Source organism: Daucus carota, chromosome 8, assembly GCF_001625215.2.
Source record: "Daucus carota subsp. sativus chromosome 8, DH1 v3.0, whole genome shotgun sequence".
Lineage (NCBI taxonomy): Eukaryota > Viridiplantae > Streptophyta > Magnoliopsida > Apiales > Apiaceae > Daucus > Daucus carota.
The window spans coordinates 16,566,788-16,585,862 of NC_030388.2; the positions used below are offsets into that span (position 1 = coordinate 16,566,788).

The window sequence follows — 19,075 nt, forward strand, 5'->3', positions numbered from 1 at the left end:
TTAGGACTCTTGTTAAGTATGTAAGTATGTTATATATTTTTTAGCATTTTTATTTGGGATTTCAGTAACTACGAGGGATATATTATCACCTGAAGAAGGGTTATCCTCCTTCTTCAGGAATTTTCTCTTGTTTCTTCAGACAATGTTATGGTGATTAAGTTTAAATTTATTTTTTTTTGGTAATTCTTCTTTTGAATTGGTTATTGGTACTTGTGTTTTAAAGGCTCTGTGCGCCTAAGTTATTATATCAATTTTTCTGTCATCCTCTTTTTCTTCCTTGTCCTAGCCATTGATAGATCATGAATAGCTTCAAGGGAGGCGTTTATTAGATGCACTATAGCTATTAAGTAAAAAAAACAATTTTATATTCCATTTAAAAACTGTTGAAATATAGTATTAGAGGATATGTGTAATATACTTATACTAATATTATATTACTCAGCTTTCACGAATATAAAGTTAAATATTTTGCAACTGCTAATGCATTTCTTGAATTTTTTTATAGTTTATCCTACTTTATGAGTCTGACTAAATATTTATAAAGTTCCTCCTGTTCCATATCAGATATTTTCTAGAACTGAAGTGGTACTTAATGGGTTCAACCTCTCATTGTCAGTGTCTGCTGCTTCAATTTTTCGAATATTACTAAATATCGACTACCCTATCCGAGATGAAAGTATTACAATTAGGATTGGGTCATAGTCTTGTGGTTATAAAATTCTTTTCTCCTAGACTTTAAATCATTAACTTATAATTTTGGTAATATAGATGGCCATAGTATCTAGCTATGGTACGATTTGCTTGTAATTTGCAAAAATATTAAAAAAAAACACCAACTAATGTTGTTTAAATTATCTATTAATCCTTACATTTATTAAAAGATACAGTTTGACTTGCAAGTGTCATTATCATCTTTTATTAACTAGTTCTGCTACTAACCAAAAACAATATATTTTTCTACCTAGAGCACAGTGTTCTTGTACATTCTTTCTTCTGGTTATTGCAAAATTCTGGTGAAGTTAAATTAGGTGGGAATAGTTGAGCTGTATATTGAGAAGCCAATGAAGCTGAACAATCTTTCCACCATACCCTAATATGCTCAAGTGCTTCTAGTCGGGCATGCTAAGATACAACAATATTTAGTTGAACTATATAATTGTAACTTAAGTTTTAATTTATACACTAACAGCTACTTGGTATTTCTGATGACGAGCTAAGTAATGATAAGTCGATTTCGGCCTTTTGTCTATTCAGGTGTTGATTGTTCTACTTGGAGTGAAAACAACCTTTTTTTTAAATTTCAGGTGATAGAAGAGATTCTGAAATTCAGTCGTACATCACCACCACTGGGAATATGAGAAAACATGTTGATATAATAAGCACTTTGCCAGATGACCTTCTGTGTTGCATTATTTCACTTCTCCCCTCGAAGGATGCAATTGGTACTTCAATTCTCTCTAAAAGATGGAAAAATCTCATGGATTTTGTCCCAGTTCTCAATCTTACGTGTCGTATTCCTACACCCGGATTTATAAATACCTTAGACAAATTATTTTCAAGTACTAGTAGCTCATCAAATCTTCAAAAACTCCGGCTGCAAATAAGTGGTTGCCATTGGTACATTGTTCTGAATCATGTTAATAGTTGGATTCGTTCAGCAATTAATCGTAACGTTGCTGAGCTTGATGTTTGTCTACCTGACGATGTTTTTAACACAGTTGAAAATGATGAAGAGTTTGCTTTGCGTGTTGTGCCATCTGATTCACTGCAGACTCTAAAAGTTAGAGGAGGATTGGGTCTACGCATGCCCTATACTATTGGCTCTTTTAAGAACCTGAAAACGTTTTGGCTTTGGATATATGATCCAGATAAGGAACTTCTGGCGAAGTTGTTCTGTAGTCTTCCTCAACTTGAAACATTGTTTATTGATGCTTATTTTTCAAAGATCGTGAAAGGGGATACGAACATGTGCATTAATATCATTGCACCTGCTTTAAAGTGGTTAAACTTGTCTATTGACCAAGAAGATTATTATGATGTTGATCTTAAGGTACTGATTGATACCCCAATGCTGGAAGATATCATTCTTGAAGATGGCTATCTAGCCGCCTACTTGGTCATGAGCGGGCCTTCCCTTGTTACCGCAACATTGGATGTGGGGATGGATTATTATCATCTAATTAATACTCATCGTGACAACCGTTATGTTCGCGCAGTCGAGCTTCTTAGAGGACTTTCTAATGTCAAGTCGCTTGAAATTAACTATAGTGCTTCAGCTGTGAGTGAACATTGCTTTTAGTCACCAATTACTATTACATTTATTTCAACAGAATTCCAATTTTACTTCTGTTGGTGTTTTTCACCTCTGAAATATTGGTTTTGCTTTGGGTTGCAGGCACTGGATCGGGCTTTTCAAGACCGACTCCCCATATTAAACAATCTAACCTGCTTGAATTTGGATGATCTGCCTCTTACTGGCTTATCACTAATACCAAGGTTTCTTGAAAGTGCACCAAATTTAAAAGAAATTGCCGTAACAATACAGGTGATTTACCAAACATATTTCATATATGATTATTTATGTATGTGATATAAGTAAGTTCTTTAAAAACTTGCCTAATTTTTATCTATTTGTCACTAGCCCCAAGTTAAATCTATTATGGGGTGGTCCTGGAAGTCGCCAACTGCATTGCCTACTAGCTTGTTACATCTGGAAGAAATTGAGATCCAAGGAGCCAAGATTATTGAAAGTGATCCCAGTTTTTCTGTTATGGTGAATTACATAGGTCAGAATGCGAAAGTCCTAAAGAAATTTATAATTGATGAAGATAGATTGGTTTAGTGTGGTGTTATCATGTTACTAGAGAGTCTCTTTGGTTCTTGTCCTGGAACTTAGTAGTATCCCCCTTTTTTTTGTTGCCCGGTAGGTCTTGTGCATTTGGTTCTTTCATTGCCCTCTCCGGGATTGTTGCAGCTGAACATATATGTTCAGAGACTTTACTATTCATATATTATGTTTTTCGAACAGTTGGAATTTTGTTATTTTCATTGTGGATTTTTTTTATCCTGTTACCAGATAATTTTGATCAAATGTCCAATACAAATTATCCCGGAAATGTGGTACTTGTAGCACAACAGATTTAAGTAAGATTTTGTGTTTCATTGTATGCATCATATATGTGTTGTGTGTGTGTGTGTGCATGGCTGCGTGCTTTACCTGTGCTAAAATTATTCATCGAGTAGTTTATCCTTTTCCAGATCTTTCAACTTTTCTTTCCAAACCCGTCCTGCAATTGCATTTAGCTGATCTAGCTCGTACAAGCTTTGTGTTTATTAGATTATTTTATTTCATAAACTTTGAACTCTTTGAAATGCAAGGTGATTATTTAGGCTCAACATTTACCGTCTTTCATTTGATTTAATTTCCACATATAGCATCGATCCACTTTGCATCGCACTTAGAGTCTTGCATGTCGCCTAGGATATTGCCAACTATCTTGTCACATCTTGAAAAATTTGGAATACGAAGAGCCGAGATAATTGAGCTTCAACCCATTTTATGTCACTGTGAGTTAAATAGTTAAGAATGTGAAAGTCATTTTGTTGTTGGCCAACAGAACCCACACATATTGTACTTCTATTTACATTTCCAGGATTGTTGCAGCTGCATATATATTGTAAGATTATGTTTTTAAAGTGCAGGGTTTAGCCTTGCAACATAATTTACAGATCGAATGTCCAGTATTCAGTATCCTGGATTATGGTCAATATTGGTAGCGCAACAAAATTTAGTTTAGAGTTTATTTTCGAATCTGTATAAACAAGTTTGATTCTTTTGTTTCATCAAAAGCAAAAAGTCATGACAAAAATAGATTACTCATTGTTTTGTTAAGAGTTTGAGTTATTCCTACGATCCTTGGTCTGGGCTTCCAGAGAGTAGGAATGTATGACATGTTACACATATATTAGTAAAATTAGCCAAGTAGAAATATCAGAAGTCAGGGAAATATATTTACCTTCACTATTGCCATTAACTGTTGTTGTCTCTTAGATCGTATCAGTTATACCTTCTGTTTCTTGTCACTTGAATCGTGTCCATTATGCCTTTCATATCTATAATTCACGGTCTCTGCGAGAGTGGTCGTACTCCTGTGGTCGTTATGTTGTTCAGGAGTTGCGAGCCCTATACAGTAACTTACAACACAATTATTGATTGTTTGTGTAAACATAGATTAGTTGATCAAGCAATGCTCGTTAATCTAAGGTCTATGCGATTTTAAGAAATGAAAGGATATCATTCAACTGATAACAGAGATGGGTATGGAAAATATCTATCCGGATGTCTATATATTGATTGAGGCCTATGCCAAACTAGAAAAAATAAAAGATGCGGAGTATTTCATTGAGTTTATGATATAAAAAGGCCAACATTCTTCTTGAGTCACCTACAGTTTACTTATGGGTGGATACTGCTTGCAGGGAGAAGTTGATAAAGCCATTACCAGTACTCAAACCATGACGTGAAGGGAAATATTGCAGAACACTACCAGCTACAGAATCTTGATCAATGGTTATTGTAAAAAACTGAAAGTGGAAAGAACACTGGAGTTAATTTCAACATATGCCCCACGAAGGTTCACGCTGACTCTTCAGGACTTACTACTGCAAGGTTTTTTTAATATTTTTTAAGTAGACGACGTTAAACCAAGGACTCCAATTGGACAAAGTGGCATGTGGTATCCTGTTATCATATCAAAAAATTGCAGAGAAGTGAAATAAGAAACACAGCTGAAAGTTTGTCACTACTCACTACTGTTTGCTACCTTCGACAATGCTGCAGAGCTGGAAGGCCTCATTCTCCCTGTTTGGTAATATATATATATATATATATATATATATATATATATATATATATATATATGAATGCTGTTGATACGAGGGAGGTAACCGAATCGAGCATTGCTGTAATGCTATTAAATTCTCTTTGCTAAATATAACTGATTAATATGATGTATGAAATATCTGTTCGCCCTTGTTATCCCCATCACCTTTTTCCTCTCCCTCTCGCTCTAAATAAGGCACATGATCTTCTTAGTTAATAATATGACCTTATGATATCAATTGGCTGGAAAAGATTTAATGTCAACTGACTAAGACCAATTAAAGAGTTATAAGGATATGTGAAAAATATTTAGTCTAGTCTAGATGTAATAGTTAAAATGCTAAATGTATCGTCATTATGATTCATCCTTTTTTCGGAGGACAAGTGGATCTCATTTACTTATTTGCTCCATACAAAAATGTGGTTATTAATTTAGAGTATGAGTATCTTTAGATAACTTCTTATCATGATATCATTTTATTTTAAGATTTAGGTTGCTCCCATTTCGCTCATCATTACTGTGGAAATCGCTTTTGCTTTCTTTCGGTTTACAAATTCCAATTCTTTGGAATTTAGAGATTGGCCGCGACGTCCGACTCAAAGAGATGGTTAGATCCTCTTTTTTGTTTTCTCGAACCGAGAAATCCATGTATCATGATATCATTATATTATAACTTCCCATTTAAACCATAGAGTTCTTTTATAGTTATTATAAATATTTTATTTGTGATTTATTTGATAAAAGATTAGCTCCAATATTGATATTGGTATTATACCCATAACGATGTCCACTTTCCATTCCCCGTCTCAGTATATTTTAAAAATCCACCTTCAGGGGGATCACAATTTTATCAGAACCGATGGGTACCTGACCGTTATGACTCAGTTGTTGAAACCAACCACAAACCTTTGGATTTTTTTCGTAAACAAATTGTAAGGGGTTCGGTTCGTGTTAGTTTTTCTATCTAAACCAAACTAAACCCAAACCAAAATTGATCCTGTCTAAACCCAAATGTACTATATAATACTCATATTTTTTCTTGTCACATATTATACTCGTACTTGAATGCTTTTTACTCTAGGTTTTACGAACCGCCTTCATCAGTCCACCTATTCACTTTTCTCGTTTTCGTTTCCCATCAACAGGCAAGGAACTAAAGAAGCATATCTCTCTATTTTGTCTCCAATCTAGCATATCTCCAATCAGGTCTATGTTGATTACTCAGGTACATGTATGTTCCAATTATTATCTTTTTGAAGTAAAGATGATGCCTGGGGGGTAATTTGTTAGAATTAAGATCTAAATATCCCCTTATGAAAGATATTTATATAAACATGAAATTTTGAACTAAGAATCAGAATTTCGCATTTGGCGGAAACTAATTTATTTCTTAATATCAAAAAAATAAAAATCATATTGTAGTTCAAACTTTTGAAAGACTCAGCATTGACTTTTGTACAAAATATGAATATCTCAAGTTTTAATTCAGTTATGGCTTCAAATTATCATATATGTATGAATATGTTCTAAAATTGTCCATCTCCTGAGGAAGGGGTAAGGAATTATTAGATTATCAATATATCATATTATATTTTTTTTAACTATGTAAGATATAATAACCAGGACTCTTATTAGGTTTACTAGGTATGTTGCATGAATGTAGCATTTTTATCAGGGGTTTTGGATAATTGCAATGAGAGTTTTATTATCACCTATTTAACGAATTTTCTTTTGACAATTTTATGGTGATTATTTATTTTTCTGCTAATTTTTTCTTACTTGTGTTTAACTTCAAGTTATCATATTTTTATCCTTTCGGCCTCTTTTTATTCTTGTCCTAGCCATTGAAAATTTCGAGGGGTGTTTACCATATTCCATATAAAAACCGTAATACTATAATTCAAAGAGCTTGATTTTAAGATTTATTAGAAGAAAATTCAGATTTATTCAACTACTCGCATATTCAATAGCCCCCGCAAAGAGAACGAGATTCTCTTTCAGTTCCAACTAATCCAGATTCCAAATTTTAACAGAAACAACCCAAAAATAGGAAGGGAAATTAGTTACGAATTCTCCTTGAAGAAACCTATTTCATTTGGGAAATTGATTTGTATTTCCTCTAAAACATTAAAATACATATATATTATAAAGACATAAAATATAGACATAAGGAGGAGGTTGCATTATTTGTGTAATTAGGTTAGAATATTATAAACATTTTTTCTCTTTTTCTTCGAGATCTTGGGATTGAAGATTTCATTATATAATCCATCATTATTTTCTTTTTTTAATTTTTTTTTATGTTAGACTAGATTTTTATTCTAGAGTTAAGTTGAACCTTAGTTATGAATGATACATGAATTTCCATAATCTTATTGAGTTGTGTTAATTAAAAATAACATGTCAGACATGACTGTGTATTATTTGAACCGATATTTATTTACCAACGGAAGATGGATTTAGATGGTTATGATTTATTCAATAAGGATATAAATTTCTTTATGAAAATAGGTAGAAAAGATTACAAGAAATTTCAAAGGTTATATTTAATATCTCTAAATTGCATGATATCATGAAAATAGACTTGATTGTATTTTAGAAAAGTCATTAATAATCAAGAGATGTTATTGGTATTGATACCGGGAAGAGGTTATTGGTTATTGGAAGAGGCTTGATTGTACGTTGGGATTGATTATAAAGATGCAGATTATTTATATGTTGACAATTGTTATGTAAGTTGAGCTTGTCAAGAGACTTTGTAAATCTCAAGTCTCTTGAATTTAATTACGAGTGAGTATCGCTTTTGGTCAACAACAATGATTACATGTATTTTAACAAAATTTTAGTATTAGTTGTGTTTTTTCCCTACGTGGCATGTTAGGTTTCCTTTGTGTTGTAGGCATTGGATTTCGCTGATCCAAATCTTCTCATATTACATGATCAAACCAACTTGAATCTTGATGAGTAGTTGGCATATCCCTAATACCGGGGTTCCTTAAAATTGCACTAAAATTTAAAGAAAAATAGTCATAAAATGTGATTTACCCAAACATATAAGAGACACAAACACACATATCGTATGAATATTCCCTTAAAACCTTGCCTAATTTTTATCTGTTTGTCACTATCCTAGATTCAAAAATATTATGGGGTGGTGCTGGGAGTCGTCAACGATATTGCCGACTAGCTTTTTACATCTAAGTCGAGATTCGAGGAGCCACGATTATTAAATTTGATCTCAGTTTTCCTTTTATGGTGAATTACATAGTTAAGAATGCCAAAGTCCTAAAGAAGTTTGTAACTGGTAATGATAGATTGGTGTAGCTTGATTTTATCATGTTATTCGAAAGTTCTTGGTTGTTTTTCTCGTGGCGCTTAGAACTATATTATTTGTTGTTGGTCTATAGGGCTTTGACATTCAGTTCTTTCATCATCATTTCAAAGATTGTTGCAGTTGAATATATATTCAAAGACTTTATTGTATAATATTATATTTTTCAAACATAGTTGAATTTTGTTATTTCTATTACTGGTTTAGCCTTTTACAACATAATTTACATAAAAAAATGTTTGATATAAAGTAACCTAAAAAGTTGGTATTTGTAGCACAACATATGGGTTTTGCGTAAGATTTTTTGTTTTATTGTGTGCATCATATATATGTGTACTTGTACTTGACCAGTGCTAAAAATATTTTTGATTTAGTTTTTTTTTATTTTACGATCTTTCAACTTGTTTATCCAAACCTATCGAGCTATTGTGTTCAACCGATACAAGGGTAGTGATAAGTTGAATAACCTTTTTGCCAGTTACCATTTAATTTAACACATCACTTTTTATGTGGCAAGTGAGGTGGAGCTAACAAAACAACATCTAACGGAGTTCCGTTGAAGTGAAACTCAACTTAACTGCCATGAATTTTTTTTAATGTATAATGACTAAGTTTCAAGATTTAATTGGTTAAGTTATGCATTTGAAGCCTTTTGAGTTTGACTATCCACTTGTAACTTGATTACCAACTGAGTGATGAAAATGCTATTTAACCCTTTGATTTTGAATTCTTTAAAGTGTAAGATGATAACTCTAAAACACCTTTATGGGCTCTTCCTCCTCTTTCGCTGTGTGGGGCTTGACTCCGAGGTAAGCTGGATTTGGCACATCTGGCATGAAAGTAAGAACTTGTAGAAGAATAGTAAAATTATGCTAAAAGGTGGTGTGTAATAATGAGTGGGAATAGTTTAAAGTGAGTGACCACAAAATCACCTTTTCGGGGACTACTTACACTGCCCCAATATAGGATTTTGGTGTTGGTACTTGAAATCCTAGCCCTTAGTGATCCGGGTCCGGGACAGTGGTCGTCTCGGATTGAAATCCTAGCCCTTAGTGATCCGGGGCCGGGATAGTGGTCGTCTCGGATTGACGTCGCGTGTCCATGTGATGTATGTGTTGTGCGCATGCCTGGCCACGTAAGCATTTTCTTGAAGTGTTGTTGCGTGCAGGGACCCTAGAGTGGGTGTGTGCTAATCCTTATTCCTCGTACTCATAAATAAACAATCATTATGCGAATACTCTTTTAATGTTGATGTGTCTTCGGAGACCACCTCGAGACCACGTGTCCTGGAGTCTTAGGTTGTTGATCTCTTAAACTCAGTTGGCTAGGTTGTGAGGACTTGGTTATCATTGGGTTGATCTGTATTAGAGTAATCACAAGACAATTTTTTATGCATAAGAGTATTAAAAAGAGGTAGATAGAAGAGAAGATGAAGCCAATAGATAGGGTTGAACATTTCCACTGATTTTTTAGCGGCCCCAATGATTTGCGGAGGCGGAGGTAGCAGAAAGTTGAAATTATGTTTATACTCATACTACTTCAATAATGATTTATTGTCGGTGGTGCGATTAGTCATTAAGAAGCCACATACCAAATAAATCACATTTTCAACCTAACAACACTTCTGAGTTAAAACCCACAAAACATAAATCTCTTCTACTCTAAGTCGATTTAGGGTGGCTTTTTTTTTTTAATTCAGTTACGCACTTACCGATCTCATCTTCATCATCAATCAAGGTATATACACATAAAAATAAGCACACAAAAAATATTTATAAACTCATAGGTGATGTTTGTTTGAGGGGATATCCCCGGATAACTAAATGAAATTCTGAATTTGAAGGATTTCCCACGGGATTATATTGCAATCACCATTTTGTTTCATTTCTATAGATTATTAAACATTCTCTCATAATGTATTATAATCTCATGAAACTGAACTAAAATAGTGATTGAAATATATGGGATTATAATCCTTCACATTTAAGATTCATAAGATAATAATTCGGGGATTATAATCTCTTGAAACAAACATGACCATACATTGTTATATATGCCCTGTTTGGCAATTAGCGATTTGTTGTTAGCGGATTGAACTAGCTATTTTGACTAGTTAATTGTAGTTGTTTTGACTAAGGGATTGAATTAGCTTTTTCGTATGAAACTGTTTGGTAAATAGCTATTTGATTAGTTTTATGTACTTTAACAAGACACATGCCCATCCTTTAATCCAAAAAGATCCTCCAAGTAGCTTTTTGAAAAATAACTTTTTGCCTCAAAAACACTATTTCAATCTGCCAAGTACCAACACTAATATTAGATGATTTAGATGGTTAAACCTCTAATATGGCCCAAACCTCTAATTTTTTTAGCAAACCTCTAACTTCTAAACTGGACCATATACCCCACACATAAACCTTTTTATATTATTCATATGAATAGTTGATCGGTTTTTGGGTTAATTAATTCCCGTTTTTTGTATTGCTATTTTTATTAATTAACTCATATGTTGGTTTCATTATGTGATTATGTTATTCGAATAATGTGGATTTTGGGGTCATTTTGTTCGAATTATTGTGTTTAAATATATGATTTTGTGGTCATATACTTATATTTATTTAGAATTTTGTTATAATCATGTATGAGTTTGTGGATTATTAGGAATGCATAATAGGTACGATGTAGGGTCAACTATCCCTAATTACCCAAATTAAGTATAAATTTGAATTTTTTAAGTAAATAATTATTAGTATTGAATTAAATTAGGGTTAAAATCCTCATTAAAAGAGTTTGTATTCAAATAAGGGCTAATATTGCCCAATTTTCCCTAATCATGTTTGAAAGCGATTATTAGGATTATTAAGGTTAATTTGCCTATATATCCTAATTAGGATTCATAGGTCTGATTTAGATTAATTATCTCAAATTACGTTTGCATTCGGTTTTATTAATAATTTATCATTCATTCAAACTAGAAAAGGTTAATTATCCCTAATTAAATTGATTTAATTAAAATTAGGTTTAATTTGCCATTATTAGTTTTTTATATTTTTTTCCCGGTATTCACTGTAATCGTGCAATGGCTAATATTTGTATACTCAGTTCATAAATTTTAAAGTATTTATCTTTGAAACATCAGAAATTTAATGGATATCTCTTGCAGGCCACTTGATCAATCACTCCTGGTTATGCAGGACGAACATATTAGCACTAGCACATGCATCAAATACATTTGGTGCAGACATCGGGGTTTGCGGACATTTGCCAACCCTTTGTCAGTTCCTCAAAATGACATCTTTAATCATGGCCTTAGTGGAGAGGGGGAGGTCATAGGCTTCACATGTGGTGATAACGATCTTGGAATTGTCTGGTAATAATGTTAATCATTCGGAACTCGAGGCAAAGCCTACTTGATGCACCAGTGGGAGGATTTGAGGCTGACAGAGAAAGAGTGTACATATATGTATAATGGCAGGGTGATTCTTGACAAATTGAGGGTGAAATATCATAAGAAGCCCTTGATGAAGCTTCCAAAGTTCATTGAGCATGATGATATGGTGTACACCTGGGCATATGGTTTTTACATCATAGAGGGTATATTGTTTCCTACATCCTCCCGAGACACTTTGCAACCCTGATACTTGTTGCTCATACATGATAAAGATGAGATTGTTGGTTATGCTTGACAAATGATGTCAACTTGAAACGTTGTTCACTGATGCAAAATTTTCAAAGATTATGTTGTTAATTGATATGAACATGTGCAATAATATCATTGTGCCTGCTTTGAAGTGGTTATCCTCGTGTATTAACCACAAAATTATCACAATGTTGATTTTAAGGTACTGATCGATAGCCCAGTGCTTAAAATTATTACTCTTGTAGATGACTGTTTAGTTGCCTTCTCGGTCATGAGAACACCTTCCCTTGTTGACGCAACATTGTACGTGTGCACAATTGAGCTTATCAAGGGTATTTCTATTGTCAACTCTCTTGAAATGAGTGAACATTACTTTTGCTCACACAATTGAGCTTATCAAGGGTTTTTCTAATGTCAACTCTCTTGAAATGAGTTAACATTGCTTTTGCTCACCTACAACACTTATTCGTGGTTGTTTCCATATAAAGTACATTGAAGCAGGTGTGCATATAGATCAGATGCATTTTCGCGATTTCTCAGCAGATGCATCTGCCACCTCTGTGTTAGTGGACTTACTTAAATCTCAAAAACATGATCCTCCTCTTATTGCTTGCAGAAATGTTTTTGTCAAAGGTATAACAAAGTGAGAGATTGCTAAGGTACAATATATTTTCACTTCTCCAGCAATTTTCAAGGGTTTGCAATCAAATTTGCGAGCAGTAACAATCAGGATAGCGCAATGGACAGGCTCTACTACCATCCTGTAAAGTGTCATTGTTGTAAGGTTTGCAGTTCTTCTCATGAGTGGTATATATTTTTATGTGCTAGAATCGCAAATGGTCCTTCCTGGTTTTTGAGTAGATGTGGTTTTTTCCTGATTTTTCCAAAGAATCGGTAACTCTTGACTTCACTAAAGCTGCAGTAAAGTAGTGGTCTCTTTCTCATACATATATACTAGCTTGGATATGTAAAAATCAATACTTGCATGTGAATTAAAGAGAGAACGGCAAGCCTTTAACAACTTAAATGCTCTCTTGAAGTGAAGCACATGGCAGTATGTATATATAGATGATGAGCATGTCAACTGATACAAAGTTAAGATAACAGGCTAGACATGAGTCATCCGATAAAAGGGCTTGAATATTTGTTGTTATCGGTTAGAAAATGAGTCCTCGTATCAGCAATATTTTTTGCAGGAAAATCATGACCTGAAACGAGTTGGTCTTACCCCCCCCCCCCCCCCCCCCCCCTTCCCCTATATATATCCTCCCGTTCTTCAGAACCTTATATTTTATTGTATTACTTCAAGCTGTTAAGCACATTAATTTATTTACAGAAATGTGAAGTTCAGCTGTGAATGAGTCAGGAAACAACTTAATTGATTCAAAGATGGAAAGGCTGGAATTGATCATTCAGCTCCATTTAATCCAATTAAAGTAGCAAAGACCATATTTGGTGGAGCTGGCTATCGGAAACCCCCAATTTCCCAAGTCTGTCTACTTGGTCTCTTTTATACTTTTAAATGTATACAATCCTAGATTATGTTTCGTTATCATTTAGAAAATTGAGTTATTGGGTTAATTTTTATCTATGAACACAAATGTTAGGCTATTTGAGGAGTTGCTAATGAAACACCAACATCCCATCTTCTGTTTCATTCTCTCTAACATTATATAAATTCATATATTTACTATTTTAGCACCTGTTTTGCTAGCATGTTATGTATATTTATTCATAAGCCTGCCCGTAATCCTCACTCTCTCGATTCTTCTACCTCTTTTTCTATTTGACAGGTTTCAATTTCAAATGCTACTGCCCATCAATTGCTTATGTGAAGAAGGGCATGTGATATGTACGTATCTAAATCTCAGTACTCGCACTGATTACAGTGCACTTTGGTCTATAGAGATGTTAATGTTATTATTGTTCATTTTTTTCTTTTTATTCTGGGATTCACTAATTCTGTGACTATGTTGGTTTGCTTTAAAGGGCTTTGTCTTCAGTTGATGTGCATGTTCCTCACTTAAAATAATATTTAGTACTCATTCTTAATATAAAAAATCTAATGTTGGTACAAGAATATATGAAGTAGGTGTAAGGGATTGAAGCATGTCTCTGCTGTACAAAATAAACAATTAAAGCAAAAATGACATAAACTTTCATGAGAGGTGGATCACAAAAATCCAACTCTAACAGAACATGATTGTGGACCATTAAAAATTTTAAAACACGTGTAAATGCTTTTAGGTAGTAAATTTTTACATATTTCTCATTTTAATTCAAGAAGCTTACGGAGTGTACAATATATTGATCCTGTATTGTTTCGTTCTTCCCCAAAACTAATACCATTTAATTTGAAATGCTTGTCATCATTTTCATGCATTGTACCTGAGTTTTGCACAGTGTATATCCGCAATGTTTTATATGTCATTTTTTATAATATATATATATTTATACATGCTTGTCGACAGGGCATGATATTTCTTAATAGCAAAAGAGCTTAACCATATGTTTTTTTGCTTTTGATGTGCCCTGGCCTTTTGAATAAATTTGATAACTAATTTTTCAGTTGAGTTAGAAAGAAATATATATAGACAAGAGTACGAGAGGATTGCATCGATGCAGTGGCAAGATTTGCCCATTGTGCTTTTGTGCTTTCTGTAATAATCCATACAATGGATCAGCCTCAACTCGAGAAAGAAGTGATCCTTATTGTTTATGTATGCACCTGCCAAGGAGTTAGCACATCAAGTATATTTAGAGGCCAAAAATCTAATAGGATATGTGTTTCTGCAGTAGACGGTGGACTGTCCAAAATTGAACAACTCACACAATTGAAGTCAGGATGTGAAATAGTTGTGGCTACTTCTGGGAGATTGATAGAATTGATAAGAAATTAAGGCTCCGGCAATGTCAGGAGAAACTTGGTTCTTGGTGAGGCCAATCAATTGTTTTGCCTTGAATTTGAGCAGCAGATTAGGTCCATTGTTTAGTCAAATTAGGCCTGATTGTCCTGTATTACTTTTTTCTGCAACAATGCCACACATTAGGTCCAGACTAAGCTTAGGCCTGATTAAGCTTGCGAGGAAAAATTCTGGCTAATCCAATAAGAGTTGTTAATAGTTCAGTCAGAATTTAAGCTGTAGTTGTTCGCGTAAGAGGTATGTATCTCGTCCAGACTTGCTTGATACTTTTACATTTGTACTGCATCTATGTGCTTGTTTTATAAGAATTGACGGGAACAAGAAACTTGTTTATCTGTTAGAAACATCATCGTATTAGTTCAGCTATCTATTATATATTACATAATAAAGACTACCGATATCAAGGAATACATCTTTTCCCTGCAACTTTGATAACTAGTTTCTGTTTTTGCGAAAAGCTCTTCCTTGTCAAAATAAAAATCTCTTCCTTACAGTTCATAGTAATTTCATAATTATACAGGTTTTTTTGTTTGGTATTTTACATATTTGCACAATTTTGTTACGTGAAATATCAGCTTATTATTAGAGTTATGCAAGTGTTTGTGGGACTCAGTTTGTGTCCATCCATCCTGCTGGTGATGTGAAATGTGGGAAAAAACTTACTTAAATGTAGGTGGTGCACACTCTATGCACTTGCCTTGATTTTACTGCAGATCTTTAAAAGTTGAGGAGTTACATTACATGCCTGGGCTCTGCTTCTGTTTTTTGTTATGAACTCTGGCACCATCTTTCTATCAATGTGCATTATTAGAATTTTTGTAGAAATTGGCGACCATTTTGTAGGAGCTCATAAGATAGAGGGCCAAACAATATATATGACGAACAAAATGAAGTAATCTGCACCCACAGCCTGGTGCAGTACAATGAACTTGTTGGTTCAATTAAGTAAGAGATAAACCGGACCTGCTAGCTCCTTGAGACATCTTTGATATGGTTAGCTAAAAATAATAGAGTAAAAGGCACATTGTGTATCTCAAGTCCCCACTTCGTGCACTTTGTGTACCTAAGTTTTGATATCTTGCAAGTTGTATGCATGTACTAACAAGATTCTAGCAAGGTGTGTATTTTCGTTACTAAACATTTAACACCATCAAGAACGCAGCCGGAAGGAGGGATAGTCTTTTATTTTCAGCCTCTTTTCTCACTACATTGGCGACAAAACATATTTATACTGGTCATAGTCCATAAGAGCAAGTCCAATGCTACATGCTATATATCTATTGCTATTGCTATAATATAGCACCAAAAAGTGGTTTTTGGTGCTAAAATAAAATTTGCACTCCAATGCTAAGTTTTATAACTAGTTTCAAATTTAACCAACTCATCAACTTTTACCTAACTTCTATATAGAACCAACTCATTAACTTTTACCTAACTCATTAACTAGTTTCCAATTTCTAGTTATTGATGATGTGGCAACATGGATGGATCCATCCTTGGTTTCAAATATAGAACCAAAGATGCATCTAAGCATGGATGCATCCAAATATAACACCCCTTTGGAGTTGAGTTTTTTTACTTTTGATGCTATAATATAGCAATATAACCAAATATAGCATTGCATTGGAGTTGCTCTAACAAACTAGCAGAAGCATAGGACTTCTGTACACAGTTGTAACTCTGCACGGTCATCAAATTATCACAAGACTAGCTAGGGTAAAACATGTTTATTATTATATTAATTTTTTATATTGATCTTATTATTTGTTAGATTATAACTTTTTTAAAATTGTATTTTCTGAAGAATAAAAATATACACTATTTTAAACTGAATATAGTATATACCTTGTTTTGTGTAGTATATATTAAAAATTACTGTGCCAAGATTATAAAAGAAAATAATAAATAGAATATCTAATTAAAAGTTTTAATATTAAAGCAATAATAAATTAATTTCTTGATACAAACATAAATTTACTAAATTGAAAAACAACAATATATATTATAGCAAATCAGTTTAAAAATTATGCTTGCACGTAAAAACACACAAATGTCAAAACTAAAAATTAATGATAAATTATAGGAGTATATTTTTCACTAACATTAAAATGCGTGTTGTGTCTCTGCTGATATATACAACTCATCAGAAGGGGAGGGAGTGTCCCTCAATCCCCTAGGCCGGGACTCGATACACATTTTAATACTCCAATAAAATATAGTATTATGAATTATTTTAATTAAATTTTAATATTTAAATATTTATAAAGAAAAGTTTAAAAACTAAATTAAAAATTATATTCTATAAAACATATAAAATCATGCCAAATGGTATTAAAAAATCGTAAATAAATCAGGGAGTACTATAACTCCATCAGAAAATGAAAAGGAGCCTGGATGGTTAAGAGAGTTTGGATCGTAGCTGCTTGGAAACAAGAACAAGAGCAGATGCAGAACTACACTGACCTTTAGTCACAGTTACCACCACTGCCCCTGCAACACTAACACCGTTAAATGATTTTTAACGGAAATACACATAATGCTAGAATCTTAAAACTGGAGGTACACACACTGCTATATTTGAAAGCATAGATACACAAAATGCATAAGTGTGTAACTGCAGGTACACAGTCCGAACTTTATTCAAAATAATATATAACTGAATAAGCATAAGACGATGTAGAATCTTTTAGTTGAACGAATATAGTCTAACATTATAGTCAAACAATATAGTCCAAAACTTTTAGATCATGGATTAAACATGTATTATGCATTTTCATTAACCATTTTATAATAATCAAAGACATTATTATCCATCTACTTTGATAATTGTTTGTATATATAATGAGGGTGCATAACAATCTATTTTGCGTGCAGAACATTTTCTTTTGCTTACAAAATCATTTGTTATTCTTACATAAGATATGTTCTTATGAAATGATACTGATACATTGCTTGAAGAACAATACTTACAAAATATTACATTATTGCCTGCAAAACAATGATATCAAATTTTATCCTGCAAAAAACTCCAAGGACTCCGATAAAACAAAGATTGCATGTCACTTTAATATATATAGCTTAGATTAGGACGAACATTGAATTAATTTTAAATTTTTAATTAAAAAAATATAATAATTCCTTTTGACCTGATATAATTCGAACACTTTTGAAATTTTCTAATTATATGTTCGTCCTAAATAGGACCGAACACTTTGCTCTGTGTTTGTGGTCGGTCACAAAAAGGAAAATTAAGAACTATTATGGTTAAGAAAATAAATATTATTTCAGAGTGGCCATACTAATGAACTCAACTATTGGGTGTTGGCCCTCACGCCAAAATTTTCGAGAAAATGGTCCCAATATTTTTGTTAGAAAAGATGCTTCGGATATATCATTTTATGATTCAAAACACTGAGAGCACCACCAATGGTCTTTTTAACTAACTCTTAAAAATAATATAAATATTAGCTCTAAGTGATTTTAATGTGAGTTCAACTCCAACAATACTTCTTATACCCACTCCTTAATTTATTTTATAAAAAGTAATTTGTGTGCATAAAAGTAAGAAAGTGGATGGAGTGACCATGTTCGCTTACAAGTTAGTAAAAAATATCAGTTAAAACTGACTAATGACTACTAGCTCTTAAAATTGAGAAGAGAGAAGAGAAATTTAGTAAATTCAAGAGTGATTAGGAGTCTACTGGAGCAAGTAAAACTGTCATCTTCTTCGAATTTCAATTTAAAAGCCATTGTAAAGAGACTATTGGAGATGCTATTAGCGTTTATCCACTTTTTATCCTTAAGAAAATCTTACATTTTGAAATTTTAAATGCTATTTCATGTAGCATTTACTCCTAAAAACGTCAGACCGAGTTATATTTTGTAGTGTTTTTCAACTCAAAACACAATATGATCCAGAATTTTCTTTCAAAAATTAAGATTATCTGATATTAGTAAATAATATTTTAAACAAATTTCTTTGATTATGAGCGTGTTTGAAAGTTAGAGGACTGAGATACAATCAGAGGTTTGATCATTTCAATCCTCTAATGTTAGTGTTTGGTAATTAGCGGATTGAAATAGAGGTTTTGATATGTGTTACAAAAAATTAATTAAAAAACTATTTATCAAACAATTTTATAAGAAATCATTAATTTAATACGCCGATCAAAACATTTATTTCAATCGGCTAGTCAAAATATCTGATTTAATCGGAAAATAGGTAACCGGGCTGCTTTTTCTTCAAGCTTGGTTTAGAAACGAGAAGGGGGGCTATGTTTCCATTAGCAAGTTGATT

General features: G+C 33.0%; 1 protein-coding gene across 3 annotated transcripts in view; it reads left to right on the plus strand.

Moving 5' to 3' along the window:
* Nucleotides 1-14,732, plus strand: part of LOC108197991 (F-box/LRR-repeat protein At4g14103) — a 29,108-nt gene extending 14,376 nt beyond the window's left edge. The window contains exons 2-12 of one of the 3 annotated variants that reach the window (XM_064082905.1): nt 1,305-2,278; nt 2,396-2,545; nt 2,642-2,786; nt 4,480-4,868; nt 5,370-5,490; nt 6,029-6,108; nt 11,378-12,355; nt 12,471-12,638; nt 13,191-13,344; nt 13,648-13,706; nt 14,424-14,732. In XM_064082905.1, the coding sequence (XP_063938975.1) occupies nt 1,305-2,278; nt 2,396-2,545; nt 2,642-2,786; nt 4,480-4,490 (1,280 nt within the window). In that variant the 3' untranslated portion in view covers nt 4,491-4,868; nt 5,370-5,490; nt 6,029-6,108; ... (3 more) ...; nt 13,648-13,706; nt 14,424-14,732. Of the gene's footprint in view, nt 1-1,254; nt 2,279-2,395; nt 2,546-2,641; nt 2,787-4,479; nt 4,869-5,369; nt 5,491-6,028; nt 6,109-11,377; nt 12,356-12,470; nt 12,639-13,190; nt 13,345-13,647; nt 13,707-14,423 lie in introns of all 3 variants that reach the window. The other 2 variants (XM_064082906.1, XM_017365750.2) reach the window with 2 other exon arrangements.
* The last annotated feature ends 4,343 nt before the right edge of the window (nt 14,733-19,075 follow it).